At 42.5% G+C, this 19,816-nt stretch overlaps 1 protein-coding gene across 1 annotated transcript in view; it reads left to right on the forward strand.

Moving 5' to 3' along the window:
• Nucleotides 1–307: 307 nt before the first annotated feature.
• Nucleotides 308–19,816, forward strand: part of ACTN2 (actinin alpha 2) — a 78,678-nt gene continuing 59,169 nt past the window's right edge. Inside the window, exon 1 of the mRNA NM_001034635.1 lies at nt 308–606. Coding sequence (NP_001029807.1) covers nt 481–606 — 126 coding nt within the window. The 5' untranslated portion in view covers nt 308–480. The remainder of the gene's footprint in view (nt 607–19,816) is intronic.

The following is a 19,816-nucleotide window of genomic DNA, read 5'->3' on the forward strand; positions in this document are numbered from 1 at the left end:
ACCATGTGTGTCCCTCCTCTGATCCCCGAACACCCAAGCACCCGGGTAACCCACCTGGGCGCCGGCAAGTCCTGCCGCTCCATAAGCCTCATGGTAGATGGTGCCGGTGGACTCAGCTCGCCGTGAGGCAGGTCTGGGGTAGCACCCTGCGTGCGGACCAGAGTCGCCCGGCCCCACCGCCAGCCAGCACGTGCTCGGAGCGACGCGGGCGGGCGCGGGCGGAGGCCCAGGCGGGGCGGGGGCGCGGCCGCGCGGCCACGTGACGGGCGGCGCGGGTATTAAGCTGCACGGCAGCGGCTCGGAGCCCGAGCTGGTGCTTCGCCCGCGACCCAGCGCCCAGCGTACAGCCCCGAGAGGACCGCGCGAAGGTCACCCCGCGCCCGCCTGCCCGCCGCCCGCGCCTAGCCGGCTCCGCCGCGTCTCCGCCCGCCCGCCCGTCCGACCCTGCGCGCCGCGCCGCCGCCGCGACCACCGAGCGCCATGAACCAGATCGAGCCTGGTGTGCAGTACAACTACGTCTACGAGGATGACGAGTACATGATCCAGGAGGAGGAGTGGGACCGCGACCTGCTCCTCGACCCCGCCTGGGAGAAGCAGCAGAGGAAGGTCAGCCGGGGTCGCGTGCTCACCGTCTGCGGGCTCGACCCGCTTGTCCGTGTGTCCCTTTACCCGGGGGGCCTCCCGCGCGGGGTCGCCGCCGACCGGGTGGACTAGCGGGAGGGCGCTTGATGGAGGCTGTGTGGTCCCGTGTCCTAGAAGCCCGGGTGCCCCGGGAGAGAGGAGATAAAGTCCAGGGACGGTCAGGGAACTGGGCGTCGTGGGTGCGCGCGCGCGTGTGCGTGGGTGCGCGCGTGTGTCACACGAGTTACAAAACGAAAAATGTTAAGGGAAGAACAGTGCGGGCGTTTCAGTTTTAACCTGCCTTAAACCAGAATCTGAAAGAGTCTCAGGTCCGCTCCTGACCCCTCGAGTCTGTGACCTTCGCCACAGAGTTATTTGCTGGTCCCGTTGTGTTCAGTAACGCCCCCCCCATCCCTCCCCAAATAAAAGAGGTCAAATGAACATCAGCTTCATTCCGATTTTCACAGGGCTGCCCCAGAGAAGAACTGGAAATCATTTATTAAATGTTCTGGGGCTTCTTGGAGAGGGATGCTGTATGATCACCAGACATTCACCCATAAAGTAATAGTTATTTCACACTCTATTTATGGTTCGTTGAGGTAAGCACACAGGGACGAGGGAGTCAGCCAGCTCTAAAAGTTCCCTGCTCATCTTCTTTGGCGCTCTCTGGGGGCCCAGTGGAACATTCCACTATTTCAAGGTTTCTTCTTGATCCCTTTGGCTAGAACTCTAGGGACGGCTCACCAGGAGGCTAAATCGCACCTCCGTTTGACTGGGCGCAGAGCCTGGCCGGGTCAGGGATGCCAACGCAGACCTGCTCACCCAACCTTCTGATGACAGTGTCCTGGCAGAAGCAAAGTGCCCTATGCTTTTTCACCCCCTGTTTTTCTTGGGGTGGGGCAAAGTGTGTTTCCCTTCTAAGGGCCTGCTTTTAAGTGGATAACGTCTTTTGACCATATGTGTGCATGGGAATGCTCTGTGTAGCTGCCACAATGGGTGATTATCTGATAGTGCTTGGTGAATAAGTGTCTGGCTGCAGGAAACACATCCCATACTCCTAACAAACAGAGGCAGAGAGGTCTCATATTTGGATGATTATCAAATAACCATTTTAGAGGGTTTTTTGGTTATTTATAAAATAACCAAATATTTTCAAATCCAGATTTTTCTTTTGTTGTCATTTCTCTGTTAAGGAGACCACTTAATAAATTATTTATTTGCAAGCTCCAGTTTAGCTACATTTCATTCTCCCTCTGAGTCCCTACCTTCTTGGAAACAGTGGAATGAGAGTGATAAGTGGAAGTTGAGTCTATAGAGGAGAATAAAATTTCAGATCTTCTACAGTTTTTAAAATGATTTATTGTGAGGGAAACACCTGGCCTGAGGATTATTACTGTTTATTATTATTGTGTCATCTGGGCTGATGGACGCATCATCAGTCAGAAAGAAGTTAAATCGTTGCTTTGATTTTTAACAGTGTGTTTCTTTTTTTAAAAAAGTTTTCCACGGTTTTTATTACTACATTTTTTTCATGGATTTTTTTTTAAGTTTTAAGTCTTGCAAAGATTGCTCTTTTTTTTCTCATGATAGGTAGTCTGCCCATCATTTTTGAAAGTAATAGTCTAATCACAATAGTTTTTGTTGATTTTTTTTAAAATTACAGTATAGGGCAGAGTTAATTTTAGTTTTCAAAAGCCATATAGACATATGTCATTTGTCATATATACATATATGTATATAAAATATATGTATTCGCATACATAGTTTTTAATTATTTTACATATAATATATAATTATATATAATTTTTAATACACACTATTTGGGGATATAATTTCCTTGTTGTAATTTTTTAAAGTTTGGGGTTCCTATGTGAATATATTATTAAAACTGTATAACACTTGAAATATATTATTGAAAAACAGACATGTGCCCTGGTCCTAGTACAGAATAATGCTAAAAAGTGAGAATTAATTTTTTTTCTCAGGTAGGTTGAGTGCTGTGTTGTGACATTAGGGAAAAACAAAACAGAAGGAAATTTCCATTAGGACATGGACCTGAACAGATCCAGAAGATCCTCTATTTTCTACTTTTTGTAGAGAACTCACTCAAGGCAGTAAAATAGTTCTGAACTGGGAGGTCGTGGCAGCCAGCGCAGTGGCCTCTATTTATGTCCTATGAGCCAAACTGCTGGAACAGGACAAGGATAAAATGCCATTGTTTCTATTGTGGGCTACCTTCTCCGCACTTGCCGTTTCAGTGATATGCCGGGTATGAGATCTGTCAACAGATGCTGGTAACACATGATGACGTCTGTAGTGTTATAATGGATGTGGGGCCTAATTATATCCACAGTTCACAGAGTCTCATGGACTGTGGTAATCCTTGCTCTCTGGTATGGAATTCCTCACTACAGAGGACTTAGTAAAAGTATAGTGCTGTGTGTGTGTGAGGAGAGGTTTCTTTTTTTTTTTTTTTACATTAATTTTGTCATCTTGACTATTTTAAAGTGTACAGTTCAGTGGTGTTAAGTACATTCATATTGTGTAGTCAGTCTCCGTAACTCTTTCCTTCTTGCAAAACCCTTTAAACTCAAACTCTGTACCCATTGAACAATAATTTTCTATTCCCCCCACCCCTAGCTCCCGGCAACCACCCTTCTACTTTCTGTCTCTATGGATTAGGCCCCTGGGGACCTCCTCCTGGACTCATACACTGTTTACCCTTTCGTGTCTGGTTGATTTCACTTAGACTCATGCCCTCTAGGTTCATCCATGTTGTGTCATGGGTCAGAATTTCCTTATTTTTAAAGCTGAATAATAATTCTCTGACTGTATGGCCCACATATTTTGTTTATCATCCATTGATGGATTCACCCATGGGTTGCTTCTACCTTTTGGTTATTGTAAACAGTGCTGTGAACATAGGTATATAAATACCTTTTCTTGACCTTGCTTTCAGTTTGGGTTTTTTTTTTTTTTTTTTGATTGTGTACCAAGAAGTGAAATCTCTGGTTCTTGTGGCAATAATTCGCTTTTGATTTTTTTGAGGGTGCACCGTGCTCTTGCCACAGTTTAGAAGATGTTGAATTTAGCAAGAGTGTGTACAGGTACTTCAGAGTTCTCCCCTGCTGTTTCCAGGGGTATTTGAGAATATTTGTATTCATGTAAATGGGGCTGTCTTCAGTGGACTTTTAAAACTTCCAGATCTTTGGTGCTTAGAAATAAGTTTCTCCTGGAAGCAAAGAGCACATTCAGCCTTTAATTCAACAGTGACTTAATTGGGAGGTGACTTGTCAGAACAGCAATGCTGAATATGTGTGCTATCTCTGTGGGCACAGAGTGCTGTCCTTCACCACCCTGCAAGGCTAAAACAGGCCTTTTTAGGAAGTGACTGTGTGTTTCGGTACATAAAGGCTTCTTCCATCCTTGATCTGTAAGAGCTAGGTGATCAATACACTTTTCTGTTCATTGTCAAGAGCATAAGAGAGTTGTTCACTTATTCCACATTCAGAATTCTGATCATTTCTCATTGTTTCTAAAGAAATTCAAGTCCTGTGTAGTCACAATTTAGATGGACCAGCTCACCATTCACCTCAGTGCACCGGCTGTCAGTCCTGCCATCAGACTAAAATGTTGCCACGTGGGGTCAGGCAGTGTGGAAGGACACTTGCGTGGGAGTAGCTGCCCACAGGTCCGGATTAAATAGAGAGTTCAGAAACTGCCAGTTGCCCCTTTCCATGTTCTGATGAGCAGCTGTTGGCTTAGGATGCAGGTGCGGGCTCTTCTACCCTGCACATTGGTCCTGCGGGAATTTTTCCTGGGGAAGAAAAGGTGAGAATTGTTCCAACAAGGTGAATGATGAACCAAGGGCCTGTGCAGTGTCTCAAATTCATGAGCCCTAGATGAACCTCAACTCCGCCTGGTACTCTCTGTTTGGCCATAATTAAGTCACTAGACCTTTAGAATTGTGTATCTTCATCTGGAAAATACAGATAAGGGATTCCCTGTCTTTCTTGCCTCATAGTTTTTCAGAATCAAATGTCAAACTAGTTTCCATCGAAGGGGCTTTGTAGACCGCACAGTGATCTGTAAATGTAAATGTTATTACTATCCTTATGCAGCCAATAGTTAATTTCATCAAGCAGTGTCGATAGCAATCAGTATTGCGGTTGGACTTTCGAGGGAAAAAGAAACACATTATTTGTTCCTTAGTGATTTGGATGTAGTTTTTTTGTGTCAAGTAAGATGTACAGAGCATAAACTTTACCATTTTAACCATTTTTAGGTGTACAGCTCAGTAACATTAGTACAGTCACATCTGACCTAGAGAGGTGGGATGGGGGAGGGTGAGAAAGTCACCAAGTGGCCAGACCGGGATTTGGGCCTCGAGACACTCAGCTCCGTGATGTGCTTGCTGACATGTCTGTTATTCAAGATGTGTTTGAAGAAGTGTGAAGAAGAGAGGAGCTTAACTGAAGCCAAAGATGCAGATTCAGTCCCAGTGTTCTGTGACAACCTAGAGAAGTGGGATGCAGTGGGAGGTAGGAGGGAGGTTCAAGAGGGAGGGAACATGTGTATACTTATGGCTGATTCATGTTGATGTATGGCAGAAGCCAACCCAATATTGTAAAGTAATTGTCCTCCAATTAAAAATATATAAATAAAAAACAAATTCAGAGAGAAAATTACATTGGTAAACTGGGGAGCCAGGTTATAGAGGACCTGGGATGCCAGGGTGAGTGTGGACTTCCAGCTCCAAGAGAGCTTTGGGAAATGCTTGAGCTAGGAGGAGCCCCGTTTCAAGTAGTTTATTGTTTGCAGAATAAACGGGAGCCGGTAAGCGCCTGAGGTGGAGGATCCAGGTAGAACTCATTACGGGGACTATACATTTCAAGTGCTGAGGATTAGAAGCAGTGTTGAGGAAGGCATTGATTTGAGAGAGATCAGGAGGGATTATAAAAAGTACTAAATAACCCCATGTGGTTCCCTGGCAGGCTGCTGTATAAATCCAATTAAGCAGACAGGATCTCACCATTAGAGCTCCTGGACTTAAAACTCAAGATCGTGATATTGACAAGTAACGAAACTAACCAGGAGTACCTGCTTCTCCACTAGGAGATGTGTCTGGTCAGAAGGCTAACCATTTATGGGATGTATCATCCAGTGCAGGGGGCCGAGTGCTGAGGGGCCAGTTGTGCATCCAGGTGGCTGTTGCCTAAAGAGAGGACTGGAGTTTCAGGTATCCATTGATGTCCAGAGAGAGTTGATGATGGGCAGGCTTATAAGATAGGATCTTGTAGGAGCCCTAAGAGACCTCTGCCCCAGAGTGGCTGTTGTTCTCAAGGTGCCCTTGGTTTGCTGTGCAGAGTCACAGGTGCAGTAGCTGTAAGGTGGAGAAATCAGTCTTTTTCTCTTCATCTTCTTTTAGGTACTGTGATATGTCCTGGAGTCTGCCCTTCACCCTTCAACCTAATTCACCGAGGAAGAAACTTGAACCCCAGATAAGCTTTTCTGAGAGTGTGGGAGGAGGAATAGAACTCTTAGCTGGGAAACCTAATGAACACAGCTTCAGAAAAGTGTCAGAATGCCCTGCAGTCTATTGCTGCAGCTGGGAGACACCTACAGAAAAGGCGCAGCTCCCGGGTGGGTGGGGGTGCTCCCATGACAAGCAGAGGAGTTGACACGGAATACGTTGGAGGACAGTCAGAACCGTACCACTGTTTCCCTGGGAACGGGACTAGTTCTTCCAGAAAGAACAGAAAGCAAAGATGAGGAGAAATTGCTTGCTAACTACTGTGCTAGACGAACTTCTCAGGCAGGAACATCTCAAACACAAGAGATGGGTCTGTCTAAAGAAGGCTGAAGACTATGTTTTACACAAGAACCTGTCTGAGCAATTGCACACACACTTCTCAGTATACCCCTCCCGCCACATTTTCCTTGAGCAGAAACTGTCAGTAGAAGATTGTTCCCTTGCAACCTGTACTGAGGAGCAGAATAGAAGTGGAGCAGGAGCATGGCCGTTCGTTCTTTGGCAGCTGTTGATTACCATGCTGGGTACCAGGGTTAGAGCATGGAGTTGGCTCCATCCCAGGCCTTAAGGGACGTGCAGCATAGTTCAGGAGACGGGAGTGAGAAGCACAGAGGAGGGACTGGCTCACGGAATGAAGCGGAGAACATTTCCAGAGTCCCTTCTACATGGTTCCTGGTCACAGTGCTTGGAAGCATCTTCCTCTCGGGCACCCCCAGGTGGGGAACCTGGGAGTTAGCCTCAAGCCCTTCCTCTCTCCCAGCCCCTGTGGAGCCCACCTCCTAAAGTCCCCCAGACCCTGCCCCTTCCTCCCATCATGTGCTTTAAGGCCCTTCAGAGTCTCTGCGTTAACTGTCTGGATGGGGGCGGTGGCCTCTGCTTCGTCACCCTTCCACACTCCATGCTTGTGCTCAACTTGTCTCCCTGAAGTGGACCAACGATGGAATGCAGGGACCCTGAAGGCATGAGCAATAGGGGAGGAATCTTCAAGAGAGTCAGAGATGGCAGAACCAGAGGAGGAAGAGAAGTACAGGAGGCAGCCCCATAGTAGTGGCTAGAGGTAACCATGGTCTGAGCTGGGAGCAAACCTAGAGCTCCCAGAAGGAAGACAAGACTGAGTTACACTTCTAACACAGCCCTTATGCACCAACCGCCCCCCCCCCCAACCCCGGGAATATTTGTTAAATGAATGAATGCCAAAATACCCCTACCCTGGTTTACACCAAAACTTGGGAGCTTAGGACTTCATCTTACTCTTGACACCCCAGGTCTAAAAATATGGAAGCCTAGGTGAGCCAGAATTTATAGAAGAGGCTCATAGAGAAAGATGCTGCAGGAGTGATCTTTATGAAACATAAGCCTAGTCGTGTATTTCTACTTAAAGCCGCTCTGTGATTCTTTTTTTAAATTTATTTATTTGGCTGCCTCGGGTCTTAGGAATGGCACACGGATCTTTGACATGTTATTTGGGATCTTTCGTTGCTGTACAACGACTGTAGTTGTGGCTTGCAGGATTCATTGCTCCATGGGAACTTAGTTCGCCAGGCAGGGATTGATCCCACGTCCCCTGCGTTGCAAGGCAGATTGTTAACCATTGGACCACCAGGGTAGTCTCCCTCTGCGGTTCTTTATTGCCTTGAGGGGGCCTTTCAGACCTCTCACAGGGGTTTGGGAGGTCAGGCCATCCTCTGTCGGCTACTCCTCTTACTCCAAGGGTTCTTGTGGTCATCATGTTGTTCTTAGTTCATCCCTTTGCTTATACCCAAGTCCGGCCTCCTCCCCCGTTCTGGGAGTCCTTCCTGCTCAGGCCCCTCCTCTAGAACGTGGCTCACTAGATGCTCTCCTGGTCTCTCCCGTGAGCAGATGCTCTTCTTTGGTCCCCTGGGCCTACTCGGAGTCTGCACTCACATTTGTGAAGTACAGAAATTACAAGTCATATTTCGGAAAAGAATTTAGTACAGTTATTAATCATTTTTTTTTGCAATCTTTGTAACTCCATGAGCTACAGATGTATTAAATCCAACTCACACTCATGTTTAATGCTCCTTAAAGGTGTTTTCTCAAAGCATTTTCTCAAGTTCCACAAATGATGGATTTCTCCAACTTAGTTCTTATTCCAAGACTGATCCTAGAAAGAGAAGCTGCTTAATGTTTTTTAAAAGTTGCAATTTAGAGATTTGGGGAATAAAATAAAACCATACATGTAGATATATTTAAATGATAATAAAATGTGTCACCACATGAATGAACAAAATTCTGATAACCTAGATTTAATTTCACATGACTGTTTTGTCCAGATTGAAAACATCTACCCATGTAATAAAGTTCCAAATTCATTGAGACAGAGAAGTATACATTTAAATTTGTTTTTCTGTATGTAAAACCTGGTAAAACAAGAATTTTTGGAAGACATGCCAGGCTTCACAGTAGCAGAATTAGAAAATAGGGAAGAGATGCAGGTGATTCTGTGGACCCTGGAAAAGAATCTACCTGGGACAGTCTTGGTATAAGCCAAATTCAGGACTACATAGTTAATGTGACTTTGAGTTGTGTTTGTTTGTTTTTGCTAGGGGTTAAATGTTAGGCATCATTCCTAGAGATTACTGTATAATGAAAATAGATTCTTATTAGTGTCTATCACAACATGAAAAGGCTTGCTATCTTAGTAAAAAACTGTTTTTTTAGTAATTGTGAAGGTCAAGAGGACAAGTAGGTGACTATGAGATTGGGGTGGGGAATGACAACAGCCTTTGATATTGAAGATATGACTACATCTTATATAGATACTTATCACTGAGATTGGCAAATCAAGAAATCCTATCTTTTAGAGTCATGAGGGGTCTTTAAGTTACTTTATTATAGTCGAACAGGATGGGAAGATAATAATTACTTAGGAGATAATCTCATTGCTTTTTATTAGAATTTTAAGATATTTTGTACTTATTAGGTTGAACCATAGGAAATTTTTGACCTCCCCAAATTGCAGTTTCTTATGGCTCAACCCGATAAAACCACTGTGTCACAGCTACTGTCCCACTATATTTGAGGTACAGTATTTGACCAAGACCTCACAGTAGCCAAGCCATAAAACTGAAATCAGCTTGTTTCTAGTCTGATTTCTAGTGCCTTTGGTATTCAACTGGGAAAATAAGGGGGTATTTAAGTTTTTGTAGCAGTTAAAATGGAAAGGTTTGGATTGAGGGATTGACAGCCCATGGAAACATCAAAAAGAAAGGTCAAGCCTAGAGATTTACATGCAGGAGTTACCTGCTCAGAGGCCAAGTTTGAAACTGTTAGGAGGGGGAAGTGGAAGATGTACCTGGCAGATGCTGAGGTGAACTGACATTGAGGGCTCCTGCAGGAAGCAGTAATTACCGAAATGAGGAAGCATTGCTTTTCTGGATGAAAACATGCATTTATTGGACGACTTGGAACCACTCAAACTGTTGAAATGTCTTTGCTTTTCTTCCTGGAGAAATCTCACCTTGGTGTTTTGTTGGAACTTTGCCATCTGAATCTGGCATTTGAATTGGTTTAGTTGCTAGAACAGAAACCCAGGGACTTGGCACCCTGGAATGGGAGCTCTTTTAGCTCATGAGATAAGTTATGGTTTCCAAAGGAAGTGAAAAGCTGTAAGAAACTATTTGTGGTGTGTGCTCAAGTCTGTGACATAGAATCCTTCTGCAACTGGAGTGGCCAAGGAGGGGCCTTCTTGAGGAAGACTTTGTTGCAAATTTGTAAGGATTATTAAGAGAAGTAGTTTCATGACTGAAAAGAATTAGTTTCATCTTAACATACCAAATGTAGCATTCAACCACAAGGTAGATTTCTCTTTTCGTTTATTATTATTATTTGGCTGCAACATGCAGCATGTGGGATTTAGTTCCCCAACTAGGGATTGAACCCACGCACCCTGAATTGGAAGCTCAGAGTTTTAACCACTGGACTGCCAGGGATGTCCCTAATATTTCCTTTGATTTTTCCTTTCACCCTTAGGTTACCTAGAAATGTGTTACTGAATTTCCAGTTATCTGGGAATTTTATGGAGGGCTTTTTGTTTCTGATTTCTAACTTAATTCTATTATGGTCTGAGATACTTTGTAAGACTTATATCCTTTTAAATTTATTGAGAGTTGTTTTGTGGCTCTGAATATGATATATCTTGCTGCTCATGCTGGTTATTCATAATCCCCAAGTCTCATTTGAGTGATTCAAAGTGCCCATAATAGAAACCTGCATACACAGTGGGTTTTGTTATAGGAGAGAAAGACTGAGCTCTGGGAGTCATGACTGCCAAGGAAGTCCCAACTTTTTCTGTTATATTGTTTATAAAATAATTTTAAAAATGAGATGAATGGTGGTCCTCATTTAGGAGTTTTGTTTCAAGTTTTTTTTTAATCTTGTTTATATTTGTTTTTTCAGCATAACAATACAAGAAAAATATTCCAATAAGACAGTAAAAATGATCTTTTAAAATGTGGATTTTTTGCTAGTGGATTAAAAAAAGAGGGGGAGGGGCTTTGGCACATGGTTCCCAGTATTCCAAGCTATTCACTGTTATATGGCAGAGCAGCTCTTTATTGAGAATTTCCAGGCACTGTTTTAACCATATATATTATTTTATTCCAATGTCATGGCAGTCTTAAGAGATGAGTAGTGTGATTCTTACTTTTCCATTAGGGAGGTTAAGTAACCCACCTACGGGTGCTTGAGGGTGGGGAAGTGGTGGCTGGGAAAGGTACACAGAATTTTGTCTGTATTACAAAGATATTATCTTTCACAATCAAAATTTTATAAAATACAGAGGTGCTAATTATTTTATTGTGTATTTTGATCTGCAAGTGGCAGAGCTGAATTTTGTATCCAGGTGACTTAACTCCAGAGGAGGTGCTTTTATTTTTATTTTTAAAAGATTTATCTTGTTGAAGTTTGGTTGATTTACAATGTTGTGTTAATTTCTGCTGTACAACAAAGTGATTCCGTTATATACATGTATTCTTTTTCATATTCTTTTCCATTATAGTTTCTTACAGGATATTGAATATAGTTCTCTATGTTATACAGTAGGACCTTTATCCATTATATATTGGATTGAACCAAAATATGGGTTGATCAGAAAATTCATTCAGGTTTTCTCATAACATCTTATGCAAAAACTCTAATGAACTTTTTGGCCAACCCAAAATATAATAGTTTGCATCTGCTAAACCCAGATTCCCAATGCATCCCTCCCCCAAACCCCCGTTTGAAAGGGGGTGTGTGTCTGGATTTTTAATTTCTAAGTGGGTTAAGGGGGACTATCTGATGAGAATGAGAAGACTAAATCTGAGACATGGAAAATATTGTCCTTCCAAGATTTTCCCATAGTCAGGCTCTAGCAATCACTCTATCCCACAGAAATGCCAGAGGAGGCGCACAGGGACCACAGGAAAAGCCAACTACATCTTTCAAATGGAGGCTTCTTGGACATGCCACTAAGGGCACATCTTTGGAATTAACTGCTGGTCTGTCTGACACAGTTCCAAAAAGAAACTGGAGTTCAGGATGCCTAAGGAATTGAGTCAGTTCCCTTTTGGAATGAGAAAAGGAGACTTTCAGAGGCAAGAGTGTAGATTAGATCCATCTTCCAGCAGACATGATGTCTTAGTGGACAAGGATGCTCGCCAAGACTTGGCCTCCACAGACATTTGGCCAGTGGCAGTGCCAAGGACTCCCTTCACTTTACATTGAAAATACCCTGCCTTTCTTTTATTTATTTTTAACTTATTATAGAAAATTTCAAGCATACCCAGAAGCAGAGAGAACATATAGTGAATCCCTCTGAACCCTACCGGGCAAGTTTCACAAATAAAGGATGCCCGGCTCTTCCCCCTACCTCAGCTTTATTGAGGTGTCATTGAGAAGTGAAAAATTGTATATATTTAGTATGCCACGTGTTTTGATAAATGTGTACATTGTGAAGTAATTACCAGGGATGTGCAATCCTAAAAGGAAAAAAAAAAGTTATGTTCAACAGATGCTTTATTCTCTAAACCAAATTGTGAAGCAAAACTGCCAAGTGAGCCAATCGTTGCCTTCCCTGTCTTGAAAGTTCTGGCTCCTCCCCCAGACCCAGGCTTCCTGCTACCTGCTTTTTGACCACCCAGATCTCTTCCCTGCTCTGCTTGGACACCTCTCCTTACCCCCAGTTCCCCTGATAATTTCTCACAGTATTATGATTATGTTATGATTGTCTATTCCTAAAAACTAAAGATTTTTAGGCAAGATCTGCCTTTCCAAGGATCATCAATTTTTTTTAACTTTTTTTTTTGGCTGCATTGGGTCGTGGTTGCTGTGCACAGGCTTTCCCTAGTTGTGAGGAGTGGGGGCTCCGCTCTAGTTGTGGTGTGCAGACTTTTCATTGCAGAGGCTTCTCTTGTTGCAGAGCACAGGTTCTAGGGCACAAAGGTTTCAGTGGTTGTAGCACACAGGCTTAGTTGCCTCACAGCATGTGGAATCTTCTGGGACCAGAGATCAAACCATTGGTGGGTGGATTCTTAACCGCTGGACCACCAGGAGTGTCCAGGGGATCATCAATATTTTAATGGTGACCTTTCTAAGACAATAATGCTGTTGTCTTATTCCTGGTTCCAAGAAGAACCCTAATGGTGAATTTCAGGCTCAGAAGGGGAAGAGAACAAAATTGTGCCAAGAAACCTCTGTTGGCAGAGGCACAGGCTTTTAACATCCTGTAAACTTGGTGGATGGGTTCACCGAAGTTTGTGGCCCCGTGTGAGAAGGCAGTACTGGTAGGCTATGTCTCTTCTCTTGCTGCAGACTGATCAGATAAATTGATCCCATAGCCTCCTTCAGGTTTATTGGTCTGACTCCTGTGACCATTGCTTTTACTGCTTTGAGTGGGGACCTTGAATTTGAGACAGGAGGTGGGAACAGTGTCTGAAGATGCTGAATTTGATACCTCTGCATCTTTATTTCCTCCACCACCCCCAGAAGAGAGCCAGAGGAAGGAGTCGAACAGACATCTAACATGGCTTTGGGGAAAGGTTATTTTTAGGGGCAGCCTTGCCAAGACTGCTTCCGGAGCTTTTATTTAGACATAGATCAGGTCCTCACCTGCTTAGGTATGTGAATTTCTAGGGGAGGCCTGGAAGGGATAGGGACTATCTGCGTGTAGCAGTTCCAGGCCACCTCCTTCCTTGCAAAGATTGATTTTATTTGTTTCCCACCTTTATTGAGGTGTAATAGACATTTAACACTGTGTTGGTTGAAGGCATATAGCATGATGCCCATCTCTCAGATTTTCAGTTCTTTATGAAAGGTAATGAGGAAGAGGGGGAGATTGATCCCAGAGGTCAGGTGACCCCCTCATCTAGGTTTTCCCAAGACAATCTCAGTTGTGGCTCTTGTCCCAGAGTAACTATAAATAGTGTCACCTTTGACCCTCAGAGGTGGTCCGGCTTAGACTTTAAATTCTGTGGTCACTCTGTTCAGAGGAGATACACAAGGCCATTTCAGAGAAGGTTAAAATAATATTGAGACCCAAATAATTTGTATATTGGACAATAATGCCTTTTCTGAAAGTTCTGGCCTATTTCTGAAGTTGAAAAAATGCAAATATTAGTGAATGAGAGTTCTAAAACTTCGACAGATTTAAATATCACAGCCCAGTAATTTCTGAGTCTTCTAACTCATGAATCCTTTGGAAGACCAAGCCTTGCAGCCAACAGTGGGAGTGAGACCTATGTCTGAGAAGTATGGGACCACTGACCTTACTGGAGGCCTCCTGTGGGCCAGGTTTCCCTCTGAGATCCACATCACCGTTGTCATTTTGGTAGTTTGTATACCGTCTGTGTAGTCTTGTAAGTAATATTTATGCTCATACCTCAGATAGTTTGATAATAATATGTGCTAGACTTTAAGGGTGCTGATTTTGCACGTCTAGAAAATTAAGGATTTTCTTTACCAGTGGCTCAGGGTAAAGAGGTCGCCTGCCAATGCAGGAGACATGGGTTTAATCCCTGATCCCTGATTCAAGCAACTAAGCCCATGCTCCAGAGTTATTAAGCTTGTGCTCTGGTGCCTGGGAGCCGCAACTACCGAGCCCCTCTGCTGCAGCTTCTGAAGCCCAGGCACCCAGGAGCCTGTGACCCACAACAAAAGACGCCACAGCAGTGAGAAGCTCACACATCGCAACTATCGAGTAGCCCCTGCTTGCAGCAGCTAGAGGAAGCCCATGTAGCAAGGAAGACCCAGCACAGTAAAAAATAAATAATAAAAGTAAATAAAAACTTAAAGTGCTAATCACTCAGCCATGTCCAACTCTTTGCAACCGCATAGACTGTAGCCCACAAGGCTACTCTGTCCATGGAATTCTCTAGGCAAGAATACTGGAGTGGACAGTATTGTCCTAGAGTAACTATAAATAGTGTCACCTTTGACCCTCAGAGGTGGTCCGGCTTAGACTTCAAATTCTGTGCTCACTCTGTTCAGAGGAGATACACAAGGCCATTTCAGAGAAGGTTAAAATAATATTGAGACCCATATAATTTGTCTATTGGACAATAATGCCTTTTCTGAAAGTTCTGGCCTATTTCTGAAGTTGAAAAAATGCAAATACTAAAGCTGTTCCCTTCTGCAGCGGATCTTCCTGACCCAGGAATCAAACCCGGGTCTCCTGCATTGCAGGTGGATTCTTGACCACCTGAGCCACCAGGGAAGCCCAAAAAATCTGAGTTAAACATTATTAAAATATCTGGACCTATTTCCAAGGTCAGATCTCTAAGTTTGTTTTTTATGACAGCTTAAATCTTTTTCTTAAAAAAATTATACATATCTTTAGAGACTTGAAAGTCTGATAGTAAAGTGGGAATAAGTATATTTAATGTCAGATAAAATTGTGTTTAATGTGAAATTGTCCCTTCTGTGATGAGACACAGATAGAGTAGTCGCCATGGGAGTCCTTTAAGGACTTGGTCAGGAAACAGGGAAATTGCTGTCAGAAATACCTGGAGGGTGACCGTGGGTCTATTGCTGTCACTGGTGTCTGGGTAACTAGACACTAAGGACTCCAAAGGATTTCTCTTCCATGGCCTTGGACTTGGACAGGGTGTACCTTCTCCACGGGGCATTTTTTGTTGTTGCTGGAGTATAGTTGATTTACAATGTTGTATTAGCTTCAGGAATATAGCAAAGTGAATCGGTTATACGTGGACATATGTCCATTCTTGTCTTTTTAAAGATTCTTTTCCCATATAGGCCATTACAGAGTGTTGAGTAGAGTTCTCTGTGCTATGCAGTAGGTTCTTATCACTTATCTATTTTATATGACATTTTAAAATGTGATATTGAACTAGGGATTTCTACTGTGAAACTTACCCCAAAAAAAAGCCTTGAAGTAGCACTTTATCAAGTGATTAACTTCAGAAATTTAGACTTGCTGGAGTATGTCCAATTTAAGTCACTTTCCTTTTTCAGGTAGAATGACAAAGGCTGAGGAAAGTAAAGCTAGTTAGCATAATTACAGCTAACCAGAGAAGGGCAGAGAATCTAACCTAACAGATTGTATAGGCTTTCCTAAACTACTTTTTGGAGATACATTTTCAAATAATTGCCCAAGTCATATGTCTTTATTACGGAAAATATGGAGAAGAAATTTTTTAAAGTCACACCATAGAGAAAACCAGTGTTAACATTTTGTCCTATTGCCTGCTAGATGACTTGAGGCCATAGTTGAAAAGCATATATTTATGTTTTACACTATAATATATATTGTCTAAATGGCTTAGGATATGAAGACTTTTGAACACTTTGCCCTCAGCATGAGCCCTAGGGAAGAACTTCTTGATGGAGGAAGTGCCATCCTGATTCCCTCCAGTGGCAGGAGCTTTGGAAATGCGCAGCTTCCCTTTTTCGTAGCCCTTCTGCTTTCCAGAGCTTTCCCTGTATGTAGTGAAAACCTGTGGATGGAACTGACTGGGGACTGTTACCCACTTAGAACCGTGCTAGGGTTCAAACCACCAGCACAAAGCATGTGGCGTATTCCAGAGAGCCATTTCCTTCAAAATAAGCACTTTTAATTTTTCTGTGTAGGCAACCATTTATTTGGGTCCCTGAAAATAGTAACAATATGGTGAAGTTGAATTAAAGTATATTTATTTTGCTGTCTGGGTAGAACAAGCTGCTTCCCCAGTTGCCGGGATGGACTCGGGGGAGGGGACGGGGAGGGGGAAAAACATCAGTAAGCTTTTCTTTAAGCTTGAATTCATCCTCAAGAAGAGGGTCATGAAAGTACAATGAATGCTGCTCTTGCCTATAACCAAGGAACAGTTGGGTGTGCCCTGACCCAGAGCCGTGTCTTGCACATAATTACCCAGGCTCCAAGGGAACAAGTTATTTTGGGAAGCATAGCTCAGGATCAATCATATGTAAGGCTGTTTGTTGGGAGCCTTAAATGCTTGCTTACCAGAAAGTCCTCAAAGGAATTCTTCACCGAGGTTGTGCCAGCTTGCGGGAGGCAGGTGTGACCCCACGCAACTCCCAGCCAGAGGCTAAGTCAGGTTGTTGGCCTCAGGAAATCTTTAAGCTCAAATGACCAGGCATCAGTAGCTTTCATGTGGTTCTTTGAACTTATCTTTTTTTTTTTTTTGGTTCTAATACTTTAAAACAAAAATGACCAAAACTTTGATTCTGTGGATATTTGATTTGGTACGCATATGCTTCCAGTCCTAAAATTGTTTGGGAAGTAATTGCATATTGCTAATCTTAACTTCCTTTTTTCCATTTAACAGTTAAGATGGGGAGTTTCATCAAGATCATTTAATTGCCCTTTAGAAGACAGAAAGCTGTAACTTTTTAGAAAATTTATTTTTAACTGGATAATTACTTTACAGTGTTATGTTGGTTTCTGCTGTACAGCAGTGTTGAATCAACGGTAAGTATACATAAATCCCCTCCCTTTGAGCCTCCCTCCCACCCATCTAGTCACCACTGAGCACCAAGCTGAGCTCCCTGTGCTATACAGAAGTTCCCCACTAGCTGTTTTACACGTGGTAATGTATATCTGTCAATGCTGCTCTCTTAATTTGTCCCACCGTCTCTTTCCACTGCTGTGTCCACAAGTCGGTTCTCTCAAGAATTGAAAAACATCCCTTGGAATTAAAGGTAGTTTGGATTGCAAACTAGTACCTGGTCTGTGGCTCAGAGAACTGTTGCTGTCCTTGCTAGGTTGCCTCTGTCTTGAGGGCTATAGAGATGTAAAGATGAGTAATTGCAGCTGAAAAGTAAGAAATAGGGAATGAGTAATGAAGACTCCTGTAAGTGGTAATAAAATGTTTGTAGGGAATTTTCTTGAGTGGGGAGGAAATTAACAGATGGAAATATACTTTAGCCTCCAGAGAAATGTATGATTTTTTATGAAACAGAGAAAAGTGCTAAATAATTCAACCCAAATCCAATATTATTTATGGTGATCTGTGTAAGAGGGAACACGGGGACACACATTGGGATTGAAATGAAAAAGGAATGCAGTAAGCTGAGACTTCTGACAGTTGTCATTTTCACAGGATAAGGGACGTGTACTGTCGTTAATATCAGCAAGTGATAGACTCCAGTTAGTTCACTGTTTCATTCTTTTTTGTAACATTTTTGTTCATGTCCTTTTTATTTTTTATTGTAATATAGTTGATTTACAATATTGTGTTAGTTTCTGGTATACAGCAAAGTGATTCAGTTATATATCCATACATATGTGTATATATATATTAGCATATTCTTTTTTGCATTCTTCTCCATTATGATTTATTACAGAATATTGACTATAGTTCCCTGTGCTCTACAGTAGGTAGGACCTTGTCATTTATTTTATATATATTTGTTTGTATCTGCTAACCCTAAATTACTAATTTATCGCTCCCCCACCCTCATCCCTCTTTGGTAACCGTGTGTTTGTTTTCTGCAGATATCATTCTTGTGCATTGATTACTACTGGCCTTCATCAAAATCAGATCAGTAAAATTTAGATTGGAATAGTGAATATTTTAGCACATTTGAATGTTTACCTCTTTTTAGAAGAAAGACTCTATAAGACAGTTCTTAAGTAAAGGTAAAATCACGACTCTCATATAAGCAGAAAAATAAATACGTGTTAAAGATGATGTTTAACTAACTCATGAGAAACTGGAGAGGTGTTCCAGCTGGTTCAAAAGAGAATCTGAAGTACATTTGTAGTTGTACAAATGTACAAAAGTACAGTTGTACATTTATAGATTAGGAGTATTGAAACTAATGTCCGAATAGCGGCAGATTCTTTTCGATGGGAGCAAGGAAGATTGTCCCTGAACTGAACAAAAGGCATTCCCTTCTGTAGAAAAGAACCGGGCTGCATTGCTCTCACTCATCTATTGGTTAGATACATGAGCTGTAGAATAGCGTGGAAGGGGTGCTGTAGCCAGTGCACCACTTGACCTTCAGAGCTCAGATTTTTCCTAACATAAAGTACCTTATTATGTTAAAATTTTATTTATTTTTTAGTTGAAGGTAGTTGTTTTACAGAGTTTTGTTGTTTTCTGTCAAACATCAACATGAGTCAGCCATAGGTATACATATATCTCCTCCCTCTTGAACCTCCCTATATTACCTTATTTAGCTATTTCCTCTTTCCAAATTCCATGACTTATATCTGTCCCATCCTTTCTGGAAGTTATGAAGGAGACTCCATATATCAGACAGATCATTCCTTAAACCAGAATTAGTCTGGGCTAGACTTGGCTTTGTTTAAAACCTGAAAAGCATTTTTGTCCCATTAGGTAGCCTTGAGGATCGTTAGCACATTTTTTTTTATCTATTCTGAACACCCAGGGACTAAATGGAAGTCAGTTTTATGAACCTGGTGATTGAAGCCTAAAATTCATGATGAAAACCAGAGCTGGCTAGGACTGTGTTTTCAAGGGCTGGGAAAGCCATTTTTACCCTCCCCACTTCAGGTGTCACCCATTAGCCAGATTCTATTTTTAGATCCTCTTCAGTAGTGAGGATTTTTATGAGTAGTGAGCCATTTTGGGGGAGACAAGATTATAGACTCCTTTTTATTTTATTTTTTTAAACATTTAAGGGTTCTCTAGTTAAGTTTGACATAATAAGAATCTTCAAAAGCCTGGAACTTGACCAGATAGAGACTTCTAGCTCTGCAGTGGTTTTTATTTTTCAGTTTAAAAAATCTGTTAGCTGTCTTCTTTGTCCCAAAAAGTCAAACAAGATGTTATTCAGCAAATAGTTACTGAGTGCCACTGTGTCCCAGGATAAAGTGTCTGGAACACAAAACAAAAATCCCATCTTTGGGAATTCCCTGGCGGCCCAATGGTTAGGACTCTGAGCTTCCAAGCTGGGGGTCAGGGAACCAAGTTTCCCACAAAATGTGTGGTGCAGGAAAAAAAAAAAAAATCCCAGCTTCCCTGTGTGTCACTCTCACAGACATTTTTAGAATGTTCCAGGTGATGGTGTCACCCACCAGGTATTTCTGAGAGGATTTTTCCTGCTCCCTTACCAAGTCCTTAAAGCCCTCTCATGGTGACAGCCCTACTTGAGTTGCTCGTAGGCTTTGACACTCCTTAATTAGAGATTGTTAGCTATTCTCACATTGCCTAGAAAGAAAGCCTGAATCCTACTTGT

Source organism: Bos taurus, chromosome 28 (assembly GCF_002263795.3).
Source record: "Bos taurus isolate L1 Dominette 01449 registration number 42190680 breed Hereford chromosome 28, ARS-UCD2.0, whole genome shotgun sequence".
Classification (NCBI taxonomy): Eukaryota; Metazoa; Chordata; class Mammalia; order Artiodactyla; family Bovidae; genus Bos; species Bos taurus.